The following is a 21,780-nucleotide window of genomic DNA, read 5'->3' on the forward strand; positions in this document are numbered from 1 at the left end:
AGTGTTTAGTAGTGTTGGAGTGTTTTGGAGTGTTTAGTAGTGTTGGAGTGTTTAGTAGTGTTGGAGTGTTTAGTAGTGTTTAGTAGTGTTGGAGTGTTTAGTAGTGTTTAGTAGTGTTGGAGTGTTTAGTAGTGTTGGAGTGTTTAGTAGTGTTGGAGTGGTTAGTAGTGTTGGAGTGTTGGAGTGTTTAGTAGTGTTTAGTAGTGTTGGAGTGTTTTGGAGTGTTTAGTAGTGTTGGAGTGTTTAGTAGTGTTTAGTAGTGTTGGAGTGTTTAGTATTGTTTAGTAGTGTTGGAGTGTTTAGTAGTGTTTAGTAGTGTTGGAGTGTTTAGTAGTGTTGGAGTGTTGGAGTGTTTTCGAGTGTTTAGTAGTGTTGGAGTGTTTAGTAGTGTTTAATACTGTATGTATGTATGTATGTATGTATGTATGTATGTATGTATGTTGTGTGTGTGTGTATATATATATATATATAAGACATCAAAACTATGAAATAACACATATGGAATCATGTAGTAACCAAAAACGTGTTATACAAATCAAAATATATTTTATATTTGTGATTCTTCAAATAGCCACCCTTTGCCTTGATGACAGCTTTGCACACTCTTGGCATTCTCTCAACCAGCTTCATGATGTAGTCACCTGGAATGCTTTTCAATTAACAGGTGTGCCTTCTTAAAAGTTAATTTGTGGAATTTATTTCCTTCTTAATGCGTTTCAGTTGTGTTGTGACAAAGTAGGGGGGGTATACAGAAGATAGCCCAATTTAGTAAAATACCAAGTCCATATAATGGCAAGAACAGCTCAAATAAGCAAAGAGAAACGACAGTCCATCATTACTTTAAGACATGAAGGTCAGTCAATACGGAACATTTCAAGAACTTTGAACGTTTCTTCAAGTGCAGTCGCAAAAACCATCAAGCGCTATGATGAAACGGGCTCTCATGAGGACCGCCACAGGAAAGGAAGACCCAGAGTTACCTCTGCTGCAGAGGATAAGTTCATTAGAGTTGCCAGCCTCAGAAATTGCAGCCCAAATAAATGCTTCACAGAGTTCAAGTAACAGACACATCTCAACATCAACTGTTCAGAGGGGACTGTGTGAATCAGGCCTTCATGGTGGAATTGCTGCAAAGAAACCACTACTAAAGGACACCAATAAGAAGAAGAGACCTGCTTGGGCCAAGAAATACGAGCAATTGACATTAGACTGGTGGAGATCTGTCCTTTGGTCTGGAGTCCAAATTGCAGATTTTTGGTTCCAACCGCCGTGTCTTTGTGAGATGCGGTGTGGGTGAACGGATGATCTCCGCATGTGAATTTCCCACCATAAAGCATGGAGGAGGAGGTGTTATGGTGTGGGGGTGGTTTGCTGGTGACACTGTCTGTGATTGATTTAGAATTCAAGGCACACTTAACCAGCATGGCTACCACAGCATTCTGCAGCGATACGCCATCCCATCTGGTTTGGGCTTAGTGGGACTATCATTTGTTTTTCAACAGGACAATGACCCAACACACCTCCAGGCTGTGTAAGGGCTATTTTACCAAGAAGGAGAGTGATGGAGTGCTGCATCAGATGACCTGGCCTCCGCAATCCCCCGACCTCAACCCAATTGAGACGTTTTGGGATGAGTCGAACGGCAGAGTGAAGGAAAAGCAGCCAACAAGTGCTCAGCATATGTGGGAACTCCTTCAAGACTGTTTTAAAAGCATTCCAGGTGAAGCTGGTTGAGAGAATGCCAAGAGTGTGCAAAGCTGTCATCAAGGCAAAGGGTGGCTATTTAAAGAATCTCAAATATAAAATACATTTTGATTGGTTTAACACTTTTTTTGGTTACTACATGATTCCATATGTGTTATTTCATAGTTTTGATGTCTTCACTATTATTCTACAATGTAAAAAATAGTAAAAATAAAGAAAAACCCTTGAATGAGTAGGTGTGTCCAAACTTTTGACTGGTACTGTATATCAACAAAAAACAGCTAATTTGATAATGATAAATTAATAATACGTTTGCAATATTATTTTTATGTGAACATAATCAGTGACCAAACTGAAATGCAAAACTCCAGTTTGCATTCTCAAGTTGCCAGTGGTTCAATGCCCTACCAGATAGTTGCCAGTGGTTCTATGCCCTACCAGATAGTTGCCAGTGGTTCTATGCCCTACCAGATAGTTGCCAGTGGTTCTATGCCCTACCAGATAGTTGCCAGTGGTTCTATGCCCTACCAGATAGTTGCCAGTGGTTCTATGCCCTACCAGATAGTTGCCAGTGGTTCTATGCCCTACCAGATAGTTGCCAGTGGTTCTATGCCCTACCAGATAGTTACCAGTGGTTCTATGCCCTACCAGATAGTTGCCAGTGGTTCTATGCCCTACCAGATAGTTGCCAGTGGTTCTATGCCCTACCAGATAGTTGCCAGTGGTTCTATGCCCTACCAGATAGTTGCCAGTGGTTCTATGCCCTACCAGATAGTTGCCAGTGGTTCTATGCCCTACCAGATAGTTGCCAGTGGTTCTATGCCCTACCAGATAGTTGCCAGTGGTTCTATGCCCTACCAGATAGTTGCCAGTGGTTCTATGCCCTACCAGATAGTTGCCAGTGGTTCTGTGCCCTACCAGATAGTTGCCAGTAGTTCTATGCCCTACCAGATAGTTGCCAGTGGTTCTATGCCCTACCAGATAGTTGCCAGTGGTTCTATGCCCTACCAGATAATTGCCAGTGGTTCTATGCCCTACCAGATAGTTGCCAGTGGTTCTATGCCCTACCAGATAGTTGCCAGTGGTTCTATGCCCTACCAGATAGTTGCCAGTGGTTCTATGCCCTACCAGATAGTTGCCAGTGGTTCTGTGCCCTACCAGATAGTTGCCAGTGGTTCTATGCCCTACCAGATAGTTGCCAGTGGTTCTATGCCCTACCAGATAGTTGCCAGTGGTTCTATGCCCTACCAGATAGTTGCCAGTGGTTCTATGCCCTACCAGATAGTTGCCAGTGGTTCTATGCCCTACCAGATAGTTGCCAGTGGTTCTATGCCCTACCAGATAGTTGCCAGTGGTTCTATGCCCTACCAGATAGTTGCCAGTGGTTCTATGCCCTACCAGATAGTTGCCAGTGGTTCTATGCCCTACCAGATAGTTGCCAGTGGTTCTATGCCCTACCAGATAGTTGCCAGTGGTTCTATGCCCTACCAGATAGTTGCCAGTGGTTCTATGCCCTACCAGATAGTTGCCAGTGGTTCTATGCCCTACCAGATAGTTGCCAGTGGTTCTATGCCCTACCAGATAGTTGCCAGTGGTTCTATGCCCTACCAGATAGTTGCCAGTGGTTCTATGCCCTACCAGATAGTTGCCAGTGGTTCTATGCCCTACCAGATAGTTGCCAGTGGTTCTATGCCCTACCAGATAGTTGCCAGTGGTTCTATGCCCTACCAGATAGTTGCCAGTGGTTCTATGCCCTACCAGATAGTTGCCAGTGGTTCTATGCCCTACCAGATAGTTGCCAGTGGTTCTATGCCCTACCAGATAGTTGCCAGTGGTTCTATGCCCTACCAGATAACACTGCCATATTGAGAGAGATCGTTGAAAGATAAATCAGTTCATGTGTAATTGTACTACATTACTTGGATCACATTATTTGAGACAAAAATATGAAAACTTAATGTGCAATTTAACAATGCTTTTTCTTAACCTACCAAGTATAAAAATTCAAATCCTTATTGGGTAAAACAATATTGTTCCATGCATTATCCTGGCCACATTCTTAACAGTTTGGCCTGTCAGTCAATCACTATGGGTGGGGTTTTCAGGGAAGGGGGCGGGATGTTTGTGAGTCACAGGGTTGATAGGGTTTCAGACCTGTCAATCAATCACTATGGGTGGGGTTTTCAGGGAAGGGGGCGGGATGTTTGTGAGTCACAGGGTTGATAGGGTTTCAGACCTGTCAATCAATCACTATGGGTGGAGTTTTCAGGGAAGGGGGCGGGATGTTTGTGAGTCACAGGGTTGATAGGGTTTCAGACCTGTCAATCAATCACTATGGGTGGGGTTTTCAGGGAAGGGGGCGGGATATTTGTGAGTCACAGGGTTGATAGGGTTTCAGACCTGTCAATCAATCGCTATGGGGTGGGATTTTCAGGGAAGGTAGTGGGTTAGTAATCTAGTCATTAAAACACTTTTTCAATGTAATTTATTGTGGCTAAAGCTAAGACAGGTGGTTGTTTCCCCCCCCCCCGTTAAGAAACAGGGTAGAATTACAGGGAAATTGTTTTAGAATTGCTCAATCTTTCTGGGGGAGGCTTCTATCGGGAGACACCCATCCCCCCCCTCTCTCTCTGTCTGAAAGGATCTGCTCAGTAACATCTGTTGTGAATAAGGCAGACAGACAGAGCAGAGTGTCACAGCCGTGTCAGCGTCATCCTTCTGGTTCGGTGAAAACCCATTACATACATCATACACGCATCATATACACACACACACACACACACACACACACACACACGTGTTGAATGTGTCTCTGAGGCCTCAGTCAGGTTTTATTACTGACTCTAGGAACTCTAAGAATCTGGAGGACTGACAGAGAGACTGACATAATGTAATGTAATGATAGGATCTGGAGGACTGACAGAGAGACTGACATAATGTAATGTAGCTGATAGAATCTGGAGGACAGACAGAGAGACTGACATAATGTAATGTAGATGATAGAATCTGGAGGACTGACAGAGAGACTGACATAATGTAATGTAGCTGATAGAATCTGGAGGACTGACATAATGTAATGTAATGATAGAATCTGGAGGACTGACATAATGTAATGTAATGATAGAATCTGGAGGACAGACAGAGAGACTGACATAATGTAATGTAGATTATAGAATCTGGAGGACAGACAGAGAGACTGACATAATGTAATGTAATGATAGAATCTGGAGGACAGACAGAGAGACTGACATAATGTAATGTAGATTATAGAATCTGGAGGACTGACAGAGAGACTGACATAATGTAATGTAGCTGATAGAATCTGGAGGACTGACATAATGTAATGTAGCTGATAGAATCTGGAGGACTGACAGAGAGACTGACATAATGTAATGTAATGATAGAATCTGGAGGACTGACAGAGAGACTGACATAATGTAATGTAGCTGATAGAATCTGGAGGACTGACATAATGTAATGTAGCTGATAGGATCTGGAGGACTGACAGAGAGACTGACATAATGTAATGTAGCTGATAGAATCTGGAGGACTGACATAATGTAATGTAGCTGATAGAATCTGGAGGACTGACATAATGTAATGTAGCTGATAGAATCTGGAGGACTGACAGAGAGGTTGTCTAGACAACTGGTTACTAGTGGAGGAGGTTCAGGAGAGACTAGAGACAGAGTTAGATGTCTCTATGATGTCATACGTGCGCGCACACACACACACACACACAGACACACACACACACACACACAGACACACACACACACAGACACACACACACCACACACACACAGACACACACACACACACACACACACACACACACACAGACACACACACACACAGACACACACACACACACACACACACACACACACACACACACAGACACACACACACACAGACACACACACACCACACACACACAGACACACACACACACACACACACACACACACACACACAGACACAGACTGAGACACACACACACACACTGAGACACACACACACACACACACACACACACAGACTGAGACACACACACACACACACAGACACACACAGACTGAGACACACAGACACACTGCAGACAGACAGATACACACACACACACACACACTTACACTGAGACACACACACACACACACACAGACACACACAGACTGAGACACACAGACACACTGCAGACAGACAGATACACACACACACACGTGGTCAGACATCTCAATAAGTAACAGTAGATTACCCTAGAGGTATTATAGGATCCTATCCTCTCACCCACCCTGGGATAGAACATGAGATCCTCTGTCACTCACCCTGTGATAGATCATGAGATCCTCTGTCAGTCACCCACCCTGGGATAGAACATGAGATCCTCTGTCACTCACCCTGTGATAGATCATGAGATCCTCTGTCAGTCACCCACCCTGGGATAGAACATGATATCCTCTGTCAGTCACCCACCCTGTGATAGAACATGATATCCTCTGTCACTCACACACCCTGGGATAGATCATGATATCCTCTGTCACTCACACACCCTGGGATAAAACATGATATCCTCTGTCACTCACACACCCTGGGATAGAACATGATATCCTCTGTCACTCACCCACCCTGGGATAGATCATGATATCCTCTGTCACTCACACACCCTGGGATAGAACATGATATCCTCTGTCACTCACACACCCTGGGATAGATCATGATATCCTCTGTCACTCACACACCCTGGGATAGAACATGATATCCTCTGTCACTCACACACCCTGTGATAGATCATGATATCCTCTGTCACTCACACACCCTGGGATAGAACATGAGATCCTCTGTCACTCACCCACCCTGGGATAGAACATGAGATCCTCTGTCACTCACCCACCCTGTGATAGATCATGATATCCTCTGTCACTCACACACCCTGGGATAGAACATGATATCCTCTGTCACTCACACACCCTGTGATAGATCATGATATCCTCTGTCACTCACTCACCCTGTGATAGATCATGAGATCCTCGGTCACTCACCCACCCTGTGGTAGATCATGATATCCTCTGTCACTCACCCACCCTGTGATAGATCATGAGATCCTCTGTCACTCACCCACCCTGGGTCAAACTGTTTAATCTGATAATCCCATGAAGACACAGCATCGTCCCCTCACCTCTGACTGCAGGGGAACAGACGTCTCCCCTGTGATGTGTGGATCATAGCTAGGGGATGTGTAATCACCACTCGTCTCCCCTGTGATGGGTGGATCATAGCTAGGGGATGTGTAATCACCACTCGTCTCCCCTGTGATGTGTGGATCATAGCTAGGGGATGTGTAATCACCACTCGTCTCCCCTGTGATGTGTGGATCATAGCTAGGGGATGTGTAATCACCACTCGTCTCCCCTGTGATGTGTGGATCATAGCTAGGGGATGTGTAATCACCACTCGTCTCCCCTGTGATGTGTGGATCATAGCTAGAGGATGTGTAATCACCACTCGTCTCCCCTGTGATGTGTGGATCATAGCTAGGGGATGTGTAATCACCACTCGTCTCCCCTGTGATGTGTGGATCATAGCTAGGGGATGTGTAATCACCACTCGTCTCCCCTGTGATGTGTGGATCATAGCTAGGGGATGTGTAATCACCACTCGTCTCCCCTGTGATGTGTGGATCATAGCTAGGGGATGTGTAATCACCACTCGTCTCCCCTGTGATGTGTGGATCATAGCTAGAGGATGTGTAATCACCACTCGTCTCCCCTGTGATGTGTGGATCATAGCTAGGGGATGGGTAATCACCACTCGTCTCCCCTGTGATGGGTGGATCATAGCTAGGGGATGGGTAATCACCACTCGTCTCCCCTGTGATGGGTGGATCATAGCTAGGGGATGTGTAATCACCACTCGTCTCCCCTGTGATGTGTGGATCATAGCTAGGGGATGTGTAATCACCACTCGTCTCCCCTGTGATGTGTGGATCATAGCTAGGGGATGGGTAATCACCACTCGTCTCCCCTGTGATGTGTGGATCATAGCTAGGGGATGTGTAATCACCACTCGTCTCCCCTGTGATGTGTGGATCATAGCTAGGGGATGTGTAATCACCACTCGTCTCCCCTGTGATGTGTGGATCATAGCTAGGGGATGTGTAATCACCACTCGTCTCCCCTGTGATGTGTGGATCATAGCTAGAGGATGTGTAATCACCACTCGTCTCCAGTAGATAGATAACATCACACAGAGAGGTCACGGACTGGGGAACGAAACAGACAGCGCTGTGTTCCTTCGTTTTGTCTATTGGTTCCAGTGACAGACAGACAGACAGGCAGACAGGCAGGCAGGCAGGCAGGCAGGCAGGCAGGCAGGCAGGCAGGCAGGCAGGCAGGCAGGCAGGCAGGCAGGCAGGCAGGCAGGCAGGCAGGCAGACAGACAGACAGACAGACAGACAGACAGACAGACAGACAGACAGACAGACAGACAGACAGACAGACAGACAGACAGACAGACAGACAGCCTGCCTGTCAGTAGCAGGGCTGGGTCATCTATTCAGTTCATTTGATGGATGTTTTTCGTGATATTCCAAATGCATGTATCGTAAGAATGGAGGGTTTGTTATTTGTGGTTTTTATGAGCGTTTATGTCCGTTTGTTCTCCTGATGTATTTTTGGTCTCGTCTCCTTCCGCTCCTTCTGTGCACCTTCCCATTTACACCAGAGATCTGGATATAATGAAGAGATGCTCCTTCCCATTTACACCAGAGATCTGTATATAATGAAGAGATGCTCCTTCCCATTTACACCAGAGATCTGGATATAATGAAGAGATGCTCCTTCCCATTTACACCAGAGATCTGGATATAATGAAGAGATGCTCCTTCCCATTTACACCAGAGATCTGTATATAATGAGGAGATGCACCTTCCCATTTACACCAGAGATCTTGATATAATGAAGAGATGCTCCTTCCCATTTACACCAGAGATCTGGATATAATGAAGAGATGCTCCTTCCCATTTACACCAGAGATCTGTATATAATGAGGAGATGCACCTTCCCATTTACACCAGAGATCTGTATATAATGAGGAGATGCACCTTCCCATTTACACCAGAGATCTGTATATAATGAAGAGATGCTCCTTCCCATTTACACCAGAGATCTGTATATAATGAGGAGATGCACCTTCCCATTTACACCAGAGATCTGTATATAATGAAGAGATGCTCCTTCCCATTTACACCAGAGATCTGTATATAATGAAGAGATGCTCCTTCCCATTTACACCAGAGATCTGGATATAATGAAGAGATGCTCCTTCCCATTTACACCAGAGATCTGGATATAATGAAGAGATGCTCCTTCCCATTTACACCAGAGATCTGGATATAATGAAGAGATGCACCTTCCCATTTACACCAGAGATCTTGATATAATGAAGAGATGCACGCCTCCGCCCTAACTCTGGGAGTCGTTGTCCCAGAGGAGGGGAGGCAGGCGACAAGCTTAGGCCCAAAATAAACCCATAGAAACACATCTGCCTTATTTTTGGACAGGATTTTAGCGAGAGCGAAACCTCTCGCTTCGTCTCTTCCTCTATGGTTTACACACACACACCAAGCCCCTCCCCCAGCCTCTCACGCCAACATAGTTGACAGATCACATCTCCCTCTCTGACGAGCGGTTTCAACTGGCTATTTTGCATTTGAGGTTTGGTCCAATAGAATCGGTCATATGGACACCGAAACACATTGAGACATAATTTTACTGTAGTAGAGGAGAAGTTAACTTTTCTTAACGATACCCCCTTTTTTTTTATGTCTCAACTCCTCAAATTGCGAGCAGAGCAGACACTGCTAAAACAGGATGTACCAATGAACGGATGATTCTGGAACATGAATGCTCAGTTTGCCGCGTACCGCTAGCAGCAACCTTGCTAGCTAGCAAATAGATCCACGTTGGTTAAAACTTGAAATATAAAGACTAGCTGGCTAATCACTAGCACGTGGGCTTGAGAGGTTGTTGATGAGGCCTGTGTTAATGTTCTACAGCCTAATGCCTGCTTCAAGAAGTTAGTCATTATTAGTGAATGTGTTTATTTATGGTTCTAGTTACATTTGTAACAGAAAAGGGCCTTTTCATAGACTGACTTGAAAGCTAGATCAGTGATTTTTACAACAACAACAAAAAAGCAGGTTAAACTATTTTGATAAAATAATTAAATTATAAGTGTGTCTTATGGTTGCGGAAGGCTTATATTTAGCCTGGGTGTAACTTCACAAGCCCTGAATTAGTTAGATAACGTACAAATGGAGATCTGATTTCCAGGCCATATGGCCCAACTCTAGCCAGTAATTAAACTAGTAGTTAGATAGTTAGATACCGTAAAACTGGAGATCTGATTTCCAGGCCATATGGCCCAGCTCTAGCCAGTAGTTAAACTAGTAGTTAGATAGTTAGATACCGTAAAACTGGAGATCTGATTTCCAGGCCATATGGCCCAGCTCTAGCCAGTAGTTAAACTAGTAGTTAGATAGTTAGATACCGTAAAACTGGAGATCTGATTTCTAGGCCATATGGCCCAGCTCTAGCCAGTAGTTAAACTAGTAGTTAGATACTGTAGTTAGATAGTTAGATACCGTAAAACTGGAGATCTGATTTCTAGGCCATATGGCCCAGCTCTAGCCAGTAGTTAGATACTGTAGTTAGATACTGTAGTTAGATACCGTAAAACTGGAGATCTGATTTCCAGGCCATATGGCCCAGATCTAGCCAGTAGTTAAACTAGTAGTTAGATAGTTAGATACCGTAAAACTGGAGATCTGATTTCTAGGCCATATGGCCCAGATCTAGCCAGTAGTTAAACTAGTAGTTAGATAGTTAGATACCGTAAAACTGGAGATCTGATTTCTAGGCCATATGGCTCAGCTCTAGCCAGTAGTTAAACTAGTAGTTAGATACTGTAGTTAGATACCGTAAAACTGGAGATCTGATTTCCAGGCCATATGGCCCAGCTCTAGCCAGTAGTTAGATAGTTAGATACCGTAAAACTGGAGATCTGATTTCTAGGCCATATGGCTCAGCTCTAGCCAGTAGTTAAACTAGTAGTTAGATACTGTAGTTAGATACCGTAAAACTGGAGATCTGATTTCCAGGCCATATGGCCCAGCTCTAGCCAGTAGTTAGATAGTTAGATACCGTAAAACTGGAGATCTGATTTCTAGGCCATATGGCCCAGCTCTAGCCAGTAGTTAGATAGTTAGATACCGTAAAACTGGAGATCTGATTTCTAGGCCATATGGCCCAGCTCTAGCCAGTAGTTAAACTAGTAGTTAGATACTGTAGTTAGATACCGTAAAACTGGAGATCTGATTTCTAGGCCATATGGCCCAGCTCTAGCCAGTAGTTAGATAGTTAGATACCGTAAAACTGGAGATCTGATTTCTAGGCCATATGGCCCAGCTCTAGCCAGTAGTTAAACTAGTAGTTAGATAGTTCGATACCGTAAAACTGGAGATCTGATTTCCAGGCCATATGGCCCAGCTCTAGCCAGTAGTTAGATAGTTAGATACTGTAAAACTGGAGATCTGATTTCCAGGCCATATGGCCCAGCTCTAGCCAGTAGTTAAACTAGTAGTTAGATAGTTAGATACCGTAAAACTGGAGATCTGATTTCCAGGCCATATGGCCCAGCTCTAGCCAGTAGTTAGATACTGTAGTTAGATAGTTAGATACTGTAGTTAGATACCGTAAAACTGGAGATCTGATTTCCAGGCCATATGGCCCAGCTCTAGCCAGTAGTTAGATAGTTAGATACTGTAAAACTGGAGATCTGATTTCCAGGCCATATGGCCCAGCTCTAGCCAGTAGTTAAACTAGTAGTTAGATAGTTAGATACCGTAAAACTGGAGATCTGATTTCTAGGCCATATGGCCCAGCTCTAGCCAGTAGTTAGATAGTTAGATACCGTAAAACTGGAGATCTGATTTCCAGGCCATATGGCTCAGATCTAGCCAGTAGTTAAACTAGTAGTTAGATAGTTAGATACCGTAAAACTGGAGATCTGATTTCTAGGCCATATGGCCCAGCTCTAGCCAGTAGTTAAACTAGTAGTTAGATAGTTAGATACCGTAAAACTGGAGATCTGATTTCTAGGCCATATGGCCCAGCTCTAGCCAGTAGTTAGATAGTTAGATACCGTAAAACTGGAGATCTGATTTCCAGGCCATATGGCTCAGCTCTAGCCAGTAGTTAGACTAGTAGTTAGATACTGTAGTTAGATACCGTAAAACTGGAGATCTGATTTCCAGGCCATATGGCTCAGCTCTAGCCAGTAGTTAGACTAGTAGTTAGATACTGTAGTTAGATACCGTAAAACTGGAGATCTGATTTCCAGGCCATATGGCCCAGCTCTAGCCAGTAGTTAGACTAGTAGTTAGATAGTTAGATACCGTAAAACTGGAGATCTGATTTCTAGGCCATATGGCCCAGCTCTAGCCAGTAGTTAAACTAGTAGTTAGATAGTTAGATACCGTAAAACTGGAGATCTGATTTCTAGGCCATATGGCCCAACTCTAGCCAGTAGTTAAACTAGTAGTTAGATAGTTAGATACCGTAAAACTGGAGATCTGATTTCTAGGCCATATGGCCCAGCTCTAGCCAGTAGTTAGATAGTTAGATACCGTAAAACTGGAGATCTGATTTCCAGGCCATATGGCCCAGCTCTAGCCAGTAGTTAGATAGTTAGATACCGTAAAACTGGAGATCTGATTTCTAGGCCATATGGCCCAGCTCTAGCCAGTAGTTAAACTAGTAGTTAGATAGTTAGATACCGTAAAACTGGAGATCTGATTTCTAGGCCATATGGCTCAGCTCTAGCCAGTAGTTAAACTAGTAGTTAGATAGTTAGATGCCGTAAAACTGGAGATCTGATTTCTAGGCCATATAGCTCAGATCTAGCCAGTAGTTAAACTAGTAGTTAGATAGTTAGATACCGTAAAACTGGAGATCTGATTTCCAGGCCATATGGCCCAACTCTAGCCAGTAGTTAGATAGTTAGATACCGTAAAACTGGAGATCTGATTTCTAGGCCATATGGCCCAGCTCTAGCCAGTAGTTAGATAGTTAGATAGTTAGATACCGTAAAACTGGAGATCTGATTTCCAGGCCATATGGCCCAACTCTAGCCAGTAGTTAGATACTGTAGTTAGATACCGTAAAACTGGAGATCTGATTTCCAGGCCATATGGCCCAGCTCTAGCCAGTAGTTAAACTAGTAGTTAGATAGTTAGATACCGTACAACTGGAGATCTGATTTCCAGGCCATATGGCCCAACTCTAGCCAGTAGTTAGATAGTTAGATACCGTAAAACTGGAGATCTGATTTCTAGGCCATATGGCCCAGCTCTAGCCAGTAGTTAGATAGTTAGATAGTTAGATACCGTAAAACTGGAGATCTGATTTCCAGGCCATATGGCCCAACTCTAGCCAGTAGTTAGATACTGTAGTTAGATACCGTAAAACTGGAGATCTGATTTCCAGGCCATATGGCCCAGCTCTAGCCAGTAGTTAGATAGTTAGATACCGTAAAACTGGAGATCTGATTTCTAGGCCATATGGCTCAGCTCTAGCCAGTAGTTAAACTAGTAGTTAGATAGTTAGATACCGTAAAACTGGAGATCTGATTTCCAGGCCATATGGCCCAGCTCTAGCCAGTAGTTAAACTAGTAGTTAGATAGTTAGATACCGTAAAACTGGAGATCTGATTTCCAGGCCATATCAATCAATTTCAATCAATTTTCAATCAATTTTATTTTATATAGCCCTTCTTACATCAGCTAATATCTCGAAGTGCTGTACAGAAACCCAGCCTAAAACCTCAAACAGCTAGTAATGCAGGTGTAGAAGCACGGTGGCTAGGAAAAACTCCCTAGAAAGGCGAAAACCTAGGAAGAAACCTAGAGAGGAACCAGGCTATGAGGGGTGGCCAGTCCTCTTCTGGCTGTGCCGGGTGAAGATTATAACAGAACCATGCCAAGATGTTCAAAAATGTTCATAAGTGACAAGCATGGTCAAATAATAATCAGGAATAAATCTCAGTTGGCTTTTCATAGCCGATCATTAAGAGTTGAAAACAGCAGGTCTGGGACAGGTAGGGGTTCCATAACCGCAGGCAGAACAGTTGAAACTGGAATAGCAGCAAGGCCAGGCGGACTGGGGACAGCAAGGAGTCACCACGGCCGGTAGTCCCGACGTATGGTCCTAGGGCTCAGGTCTCTCAGTTGGCTTTTCATAGCCGATCATTAAGAGTTGAAAACAGCAGGTCTGGGACAGGTAGGGGTTTCGTAACCGCAGGCAGAACAGTTGAAACTGGAATAGCAGCAAGGCCAGGCGGACTGGGGACAGCAAGGTGTCATCATGCCCGGTAGTCCTGACGTATGGTCCTAGGGCTCAGGTTCTCAGAGAGAAAGAGAGAACGAGAGAATTAGAGAGAGCATACTTAAATTCACACAGGACACTGGATAAGACAGGAGAAGTACTCCAGGTATAACCAACTAACCCCAGCCCCCCGACACATAAACTACTGCAGCATAAATACTGGAGGCTGAGACAGGAGCGGTCCGGAGACACTGTGGCCCCATCCGAAGAAACCCCCGGACAGGGCCAAACAGGAAGGATATAACCCCACCCACTCTGCCAAAGCACAGCCCCCGCACCACTAGAGGGATATCCTCAACCACCAACTTACAATCCTGAGACAAGGCCGAGTATAGCCCACAGAGGTCTCCACCACAGCACAAACCAAGGGGGGGGCGCCAACCCAGACAGGAAGATCACGTCAGTAACTCAACCCACTCAAGTGACGCACCCCTCCCAGGGACGGCATGAAAGAGCACCAGCAAGCCAGTGACTCAGCCCCTGCAACAGGGTTAGAGGCAGAGAACCCCAGTGGAGAGGGGAACCGGCCTGGCAGAGACAGCAAGGGCTGTTCGTTGCTCCAGAGCCTTTCCGTTCACCTTCACACTCCTGGGCCAGACTACACTCAATCATATGACCTACTGAAGAGATAAGTCTTCAGTAAAGACTTAAAGGTTGAGACCGAGTCTGCGTCTCTCACATGGGTAGGCAGACTGTTCCATAAAAATGGAGATCTATAGGAGAAAGCCCTGCCTCCCGCTGTTTGCTTAGAAATTCTAGGGACAATTAGGAGGCCTGCGTCTTGAGACCGTAGCGTACGTATTGGTATGTACGGCAGGACCAACTCGGAAAGATAGGTAGGAGCAAGCCCATGTAACGCTTTATAGGTTAACAGTAAAACCTTGAAATCAGCCCTTGCCTTAACAGGAAGCCAGTGTAGGGAAGCTAGCACTGGAGTAATATGATCAAATTTCTTGGTTCTAGTCAGGATTCTAGCAGCCGTATTTAGCACTAACTGAAGTTTATTTAGTGCTTTATCCGGGTAGCCGGAAAATAGAGCATTGCAGTAGTCTAACCTAGAAGTAACAAATGCATGGATTAATTTTTCTGCATCATTTTTGGACAGAAAATTTCTGATTTTTGCAATGTTACGTAGATGGAAAAAAGCTGTCCTTGAAACAGTCTTGATATGTTTGTCAAAAGAGAGATCAGGGTCAAGAGTAACGCCGAGGTCCTTCACAGTTTTCCTTCACATATGGCCCAGCTCTAGCCAGTAGTTAGATAGTTAGATACCGTAAAACTGGAGATCTGATTTCCAGGCCATATGGCCCAACTCTAGCCAGTAGTTAGATACCGTAAAACTGGAGATCTGATTTCCAGGCCATATGGCCCAGCTCTAGCCAGTAGTTAGATAGTTAGATAGCGTAAAACTGGAGATCTGATTTCCAGGCCATATGGCCCAGCTCTAGCCAGTAGTTAAACTAGTAGTTAGATAGTTAGATACCGTAAAACTGGAGATCTGATTTCCAGGCCATATGGCCCAGCTCTAGCCAGTAGTTAAACTAGTAGTTAGATAGTTAGATACCGTAAAACTGAAGATCTGATTTCCAGGCCATATGGCCCAGCTCTAGCCAGTAGTTAGATAGTTAGATACTGTAGTTAGATACTGTAGTTAGATACTGTAGTTAGATACTGTAGTTAGATACCGTAGTTAGATACTGTACTTAGATACCGTAAAACTTCAATTAGCCGCCTGTCCCTTTTAATAGCCGGGCATCGTCACACATTTCAGCAAATAAACACCTGTTTTAAGGAAATAAACACCTGTTTTAAGGAAATAAACACCTGTTTTAAGGAAATGTCGTGTCTAAATGAATTGTTTACAAGGGAACTTCAGTGAGTACCGTAAAGACTGAATTGTTTACAGCAGTGTGGTTAGACATGGAGGAGACAGCAGTGTGGTTTGAGGTGGAGGAGACAGCAGTGTGGTTTGACATGGAGGAGACAGCAGTGTGGTTTGACATGGAGGAGACAGCAGTGTGGTTTGACATGGAGGAGGCAGCAGTGTGGTTTGACATGGAGGAGGCAGCAGTGTGGTTTGACATGGAGGAGGCAGCAGTGTGGTTTGACATGTTGGAGACAGCAGTGTGGTTTGACATGGAGGAGGCAGCAGTGTGGTTTGACATGGAGACAGCAGTGTGGTTTGACATGGAGGAGGCAGCAGTGTGGTTTGACATGGAGGAGACAGCAGTGTGGTTTGAGGTGGAGGAGACAGCAGTGTGGTTTGACATGGAGGAGGCAGCAGTGTGGTTTGACATGGAGGAGACAGCAGTGTGGTTTGACATGGAGGAGACAGCAGTGTGGTTTGAGGTGGAGGAGACAGCAGTGTGGTTTGAGGTGGAGGAGACAGCAGTGTGGTTTGACATGGAGGAGACAGCAGTGTGGTTTGACATGGAGGAGGCAGCAGTGTGGTTTTACATGGAGGAGACAGCAGTGTGGTTTGACATGGAGGAGACAGCAGTGTGGTTTGAGGTGGAGGAGACAGCAGTGTGGTTTGAGGTGGAGGAGACAGCAGTGTGGTTTGACATGGAGGAGACAGCAGTGTGGTTTGACATGGAGGAGGCAGCAGTGTGGTTTGACATGGAGGAGACAGCAGTGTGGTTTGACATGGAGGAGGCAGCAGTGTGGTTTGACATGGAGGAGACAGCAGTGTGGTTTGACATGGAGGAGACAGCAGTGTGGTTTGACATGGAGGAGACAGCAGTGTGGTTTGAGGTGGACGGCTCAACTACCAACAAGATCTCACGGTTTCACTTCAGTATTCAACGTTTGCCCGGGAGGGGAGAGGGGATAAAAGTCTATGGGGGAAATGAAAGTAGGGAAGGGTTAATGTTGTTCAAAAAGAAAAAATGGACTGTTTAGCATAAAGTAATACGTGCTCACATTGCCCCCTAGTGGACGGTATTGAAGGCATCTCTTGTCGTTCAGGGGACCTGGACAAACGTTGAATACTGAAGTGTATCTGCTGAGATCCGGCTGCAACAACAGTGGATACAAGTTTCAACAAGGCACAGTGAGAGAACGCTGGATACCAGGCTCAACAAGGCACAGTGAGAGAACGCTGGATACCAGGCTCAACAAGGCACAGTGAGAGAACGCTGGATACCAGGCTCAACAAGGCACAGTGAGAGAACGCTGGATACCAGGCTCAACAAGGCACAGTGAGAGAACGCTGGATACCAGGCTCAACAAGGCACAGTGAGAGAACGCTGGATACAACACTCAACAAGGCACAGTGAGAGAACGCTGGATACCAGGCTCAACAAGGCACAGTGAGAGAACGCTGGATACCAGGCTCAACAAGGCACAGTGAGAGAACACTGGATACCAGGCTCAACGAGGCACAGTGAGAGAACGCTGGATACCAGGCTCAACAAGGCACAGTGAGAGAACGCTGGATACAACACTCAACGAGGCACAGTGAGAGAACGCTGAATACAACACTCAACGAGGCACAGTGAGAGAACGCTGGATACCAGGCTCAACGAGGCACAGTGAGAGAACGCTGGATACCAGGCTCAACGAGGCACAATGAGAGAACGCTGGAAACCAGGCTCAACAAGGCACAGTGAGAGGACGCTGGATACCAGACTCAATGAGGCACAGTGAGAGAACGCTGGATACCAGGCTCAACAAGGCACAGTGAGAGAACGCTGGATACCAGGCTCAATGAGGCACAGTGAGACAACGCTGGATACAACACTCAACGAGGCACAGTGAGAGAACGCTGGATACCAGGCTCAACAAGGCACAGTGAGAGAACGCTGGATACCAGGCTCAACGAGGCACAGTGAGAGAACACTGGATACCAGGCTCAACGAGGCACAGTGAGAGAACACTGGATACCAGGCTCAATGAGGCACAGTGAGAGAATGCTGGATACCAGGCTCAACAAGGCACAGTGAGAGAATGCTGGATACCAGGCTCAACAAGGCACAGTGAGAGAACGCTGGATACCAGGCTCAACGAGGCACAGTGAGAGAATGCTGGATACCAGGCTCAACAAGGCACAGTGAGAGAACGTTGGATACCAGGCTCAACGAGGCACAGTGAGAGAACGGTGCTGAAGAGCTCCATCTGGGCTGGCTGTTAGGCAGCTTAGTCTGTCTCTCTGATCTGATGGATGTATTAGTCTGATGTTTATACGGGTCACATTAACAACTGGTCTTATTCTGTCTCTCTGATCCGATGGGTAGAAATGTAACCACTCTCAAATTCATAGACAGAGCTACGGATGCAAGGCCTGGCCGTCCATGACATCACCATGATATATCTGAACCATGTTCTGAGGCTATAGGGTGTGTTTAGAAACATTGGAGTAAAAACAGCTTCTATTTTGGGTTCTGATGAGGTTTGACAGTTGAGCTGAGCTCATGACGCATTAATAAGTTATATTCTTCAAGAATCAATGGGTGTGTCATAAATGTACAAGTCCAAAAATGGATGTAGCAACTAAGAGTTCTAGCGTTAAGGAAATAGACGCCTGGCTCAGATAGAATCCTATCTCGAATAAGCGACGGTTGTGTTCGGTGATTGAAGCCAATAAACGCCCTGGCTATTGAAGATTTGCAATAGTAATTCACTACAACAGTTACAATGATGATTCAGTTGGTAGACCTATGATGATTCAGTTGGTAGACCTATGATGATTCAGTTGGTAGATCTATGTTGATTCAGTTGGTAGATCTATGTTGATTCAGTTGGTAGATCTATGTTGATTCAGTTGGTAGATCTATGTTGATTCAGTTAGTTACAATGATTCAGTTGGTAGATCTATGATGATTCAGTTGGTAGACCTATGATGATTCAGTTGGTAGACCTATGATGATTCAGTTGGTAGACCTATGCATAGTTGTTTTAAGTGTCATAGTTGTTTTAATGGTATCATAGTTGTTTTAATGGTATCATAGTTGTTTTAATGGTATCTTCAGTGTCTAAATGTATCTTTATGTTTTGTGGAAGTGTACTTCACGCTCATTAACTCTCTCTAATAATGTGTGTGTCTGTGTTCTTCAGTGGCGTGGCAAAGGCCCGTGTGATGGCGTATTTTGGTGAGGGGGAGGGGCCTATCCATGTGGACAACGTGAAGTGCTCTGGCGAGGAGCGTTCGTTGGTCGACTGCCTCAAACAGCCAACCGGGACGCATAACTGTCGCCATAGCGAAGACGCCGGGGTCATCTGTGACTACGGCCAATCACAGCTCAGCCATACAGAGGGCAAAGGTCAGTGGTGATGTCACAAACGTATTTATCTATTTGTCTTGTGTCAATCTGTTCTGGGGAATCAGCCGTGAATAGGGATGTAACCATTCACATCGCTCCCCGGTTCAACTGTTGAAGATACGACCGTATCGGTCCAAGGACCCCCCAGCCCATCCAAATGTAGCATGCATAGGTCAGGAAATACAACCGTATCGGTCCAAGGACCCCCCAACCCATCCAAATGTAGCATGCATAGGTCAGGAAATACGACCGTATCGGTCAAAGGACCCCCCAATCCATCCAAATGTAGCATGCATAGGTCAGGAAATACAACCGTATCGGTCCAAGGACCCCCCAATCCATCCAAATGTAGCATGCATAGGTCAGGAAATACGACCGTATCGGTCAAAGGACCCCCCAATCCATCCAAATGTAGCATGCATAGGTCAGGAAATACAACCGTATCGGTCCAAGGACCCCCCAATCCATCCAAATGTAGCATGCATAGGTCAGGAAATACGACCGTATCGGTCAAAGGACCCCCCAATCCATCCAAATGTAGCATGCATAGGTCAGGAAATACAACCGTATCGGTCCAAGGACCCCCCAATCCATCCAAATGTAGCATGCATAGGTCAGGAAATGGATTCAAAACGTTACAAATTGACCGTTCACTTGTTGCTCACGTTACATTCTATCTACCTTCTGAAAATACCTAATCTTTTGACACAACTGATGCATCCTCTCCTTCAGTGTCAAACTTCCCTGTGGTCCTCTGTAGCTCAGCTGGTAGAGCATGGCGCTTGTAACGCCAAGGTAGTGGGTTCGATCCCCGGGACCACCCATACACAAAAAAATATTTATGCACACATGACTGTAAGTTGCTTTGGATAAAAGCGTCTGCTAAATGGCATATTATTATATTATATGAAACTAGGCATGTACAGTGGGTATAGAAAGTCACCACCCTTTTCTAAATGTTCACCTTTTGTTGCCTTACAGCCTGAAATAAAAACACATAAAATCAGACTTTTTCCGGCTTGATTTACACACAGTAACCCACAATATCCAAGTGAAAAAACAACATCTAAAAAAAAACTCTGGAAATTAAATAACATTAAAAACGGTAAAATACCCTATTTGGATAAGTGAACCCCGCCCTGGGTTAATACTTGGTGGAACCACCTTTTGCTTGAATTACAGCCATGAGTCTCTTTGAATACGTCTCTACTACCTTTTCACCCCTAGACTGTCCAATATTCGCCCCCATTCTTCCTCGCAGAATTGTTCAAGCTCAAGTCAAATTGCATGGTGACCGCTCATGGACTGCACTCTTCAGTCCTCTGTAGCTCAATTGGTAGAGCGTGGCGCTTGTAACGCCAAGGGTAGTGGGTTCAATCCCCGGGACCACCCATACGTAAAAAATGTATGCACGCATGACTGTAAGTCGCTTTGGATAAAAGCGTCTGCTAAATGGCATATTATTATTATTATTATTATTATTATTATTATTATTATTCCACAGATTCTGGATGGGATTTAGGTCGGGGCTCTGACTAGGCCACTCAAGGACATTCCCCTTCTTGTTCTTCAGCCACTGTACGGTTGCTTTGGCGCTGTGCTTTTGTCATTTGGGCTCCTGAGTGGCGCAGCGGTCTAAGCCACTACATCTCAGTGCTTGAGGCGTCACTACAGACCCCCTGGTTCGATTCCAGGCTGTATCACGACCGGCCGTGACCCCCCCCCCCCTGGGTGCACGTTTTTGTTTTTTGCCCTAGCACTACACAGCTGACTCAAATAACCAAATCATCAAGCGTTGACTATTTGAATCAGCTGTGTCCTATTATAATGGACTGTAGTGGTCCTGCTAGTACAATAACGGACTGTAGTGTCCTGTTAAAATGGACTTGAGTAGCGGCAAAAATAAATACAAATGCACACAGCTTTAAACTCCATATTCAGAGGTAATATACTGCTCATTGATCAGCAATTGATAACAGGACCGTGTTTGCAAAACAAGTGTTTGAGCTTATGCCAATATTACACGGGTAAACTAACGGTAAGCTAACGGTAAGCTAAAGGTAAGCTAACGGTTACAGAGATCAGGAACGCAGACAGGCTCTATAGACTATATATGAGTCACCTGGTGTTATGTTAAGTACCTACTGACAACAACAACAAAAAAAGTGAAATATATATTTCTCAATGACATGTATTGCTAAATAAAAAAAGTTTAAGGAAATACAGGCAGGCACCACATTACTACAAGACAAAACAGCTCAACCAAGCATGATGGTCTGGTAAGTATATAAAAATAAAGCTTGTTTTCATTAAAAAGGTAGTGGAATGGATTGGTAGGGGTGGGAGGGCCAAAGACCTGAGGTGGTGGAATG

At 45.0% G+C, this 21,780-nt stretch overlaps 1 protein-coding gene across 1 annotated transcript in view; it reads left to right on the top strand.

The window, feature by feature from the left end:
• LOC311124445 (neurotrypsin-like) overlaps positions 1–21,780 on the top strand; it is a gene marked incomplete at both ends in the record, with an annotated part of 65,377 nt that overhangs the window by 21,228 nt on the left and 22,369 nt on the right. The window contains 1 exon segment of the mRNA XM_084198593.1: positions 19,203–19,408. Coding sequence (XP_084054719.1) covers positions 19,203–19,408 — 206 coding nt within the window.

Source organism: Coregonus lavaretus, assembly GCF_964263955.1.
Source record: "Coregonus lavaretus genome assembly, contig: HAP1_SCAFFOLD_1565, whole genome shotgun sequence".
Taxonomy (NCBI): domain Eukaryota; kingdom Metazoa; phylum Chordata; class Actinopteri; order Salmoniformes; family Salmonidae; genus Coregonus; species Coregonus lavaretus.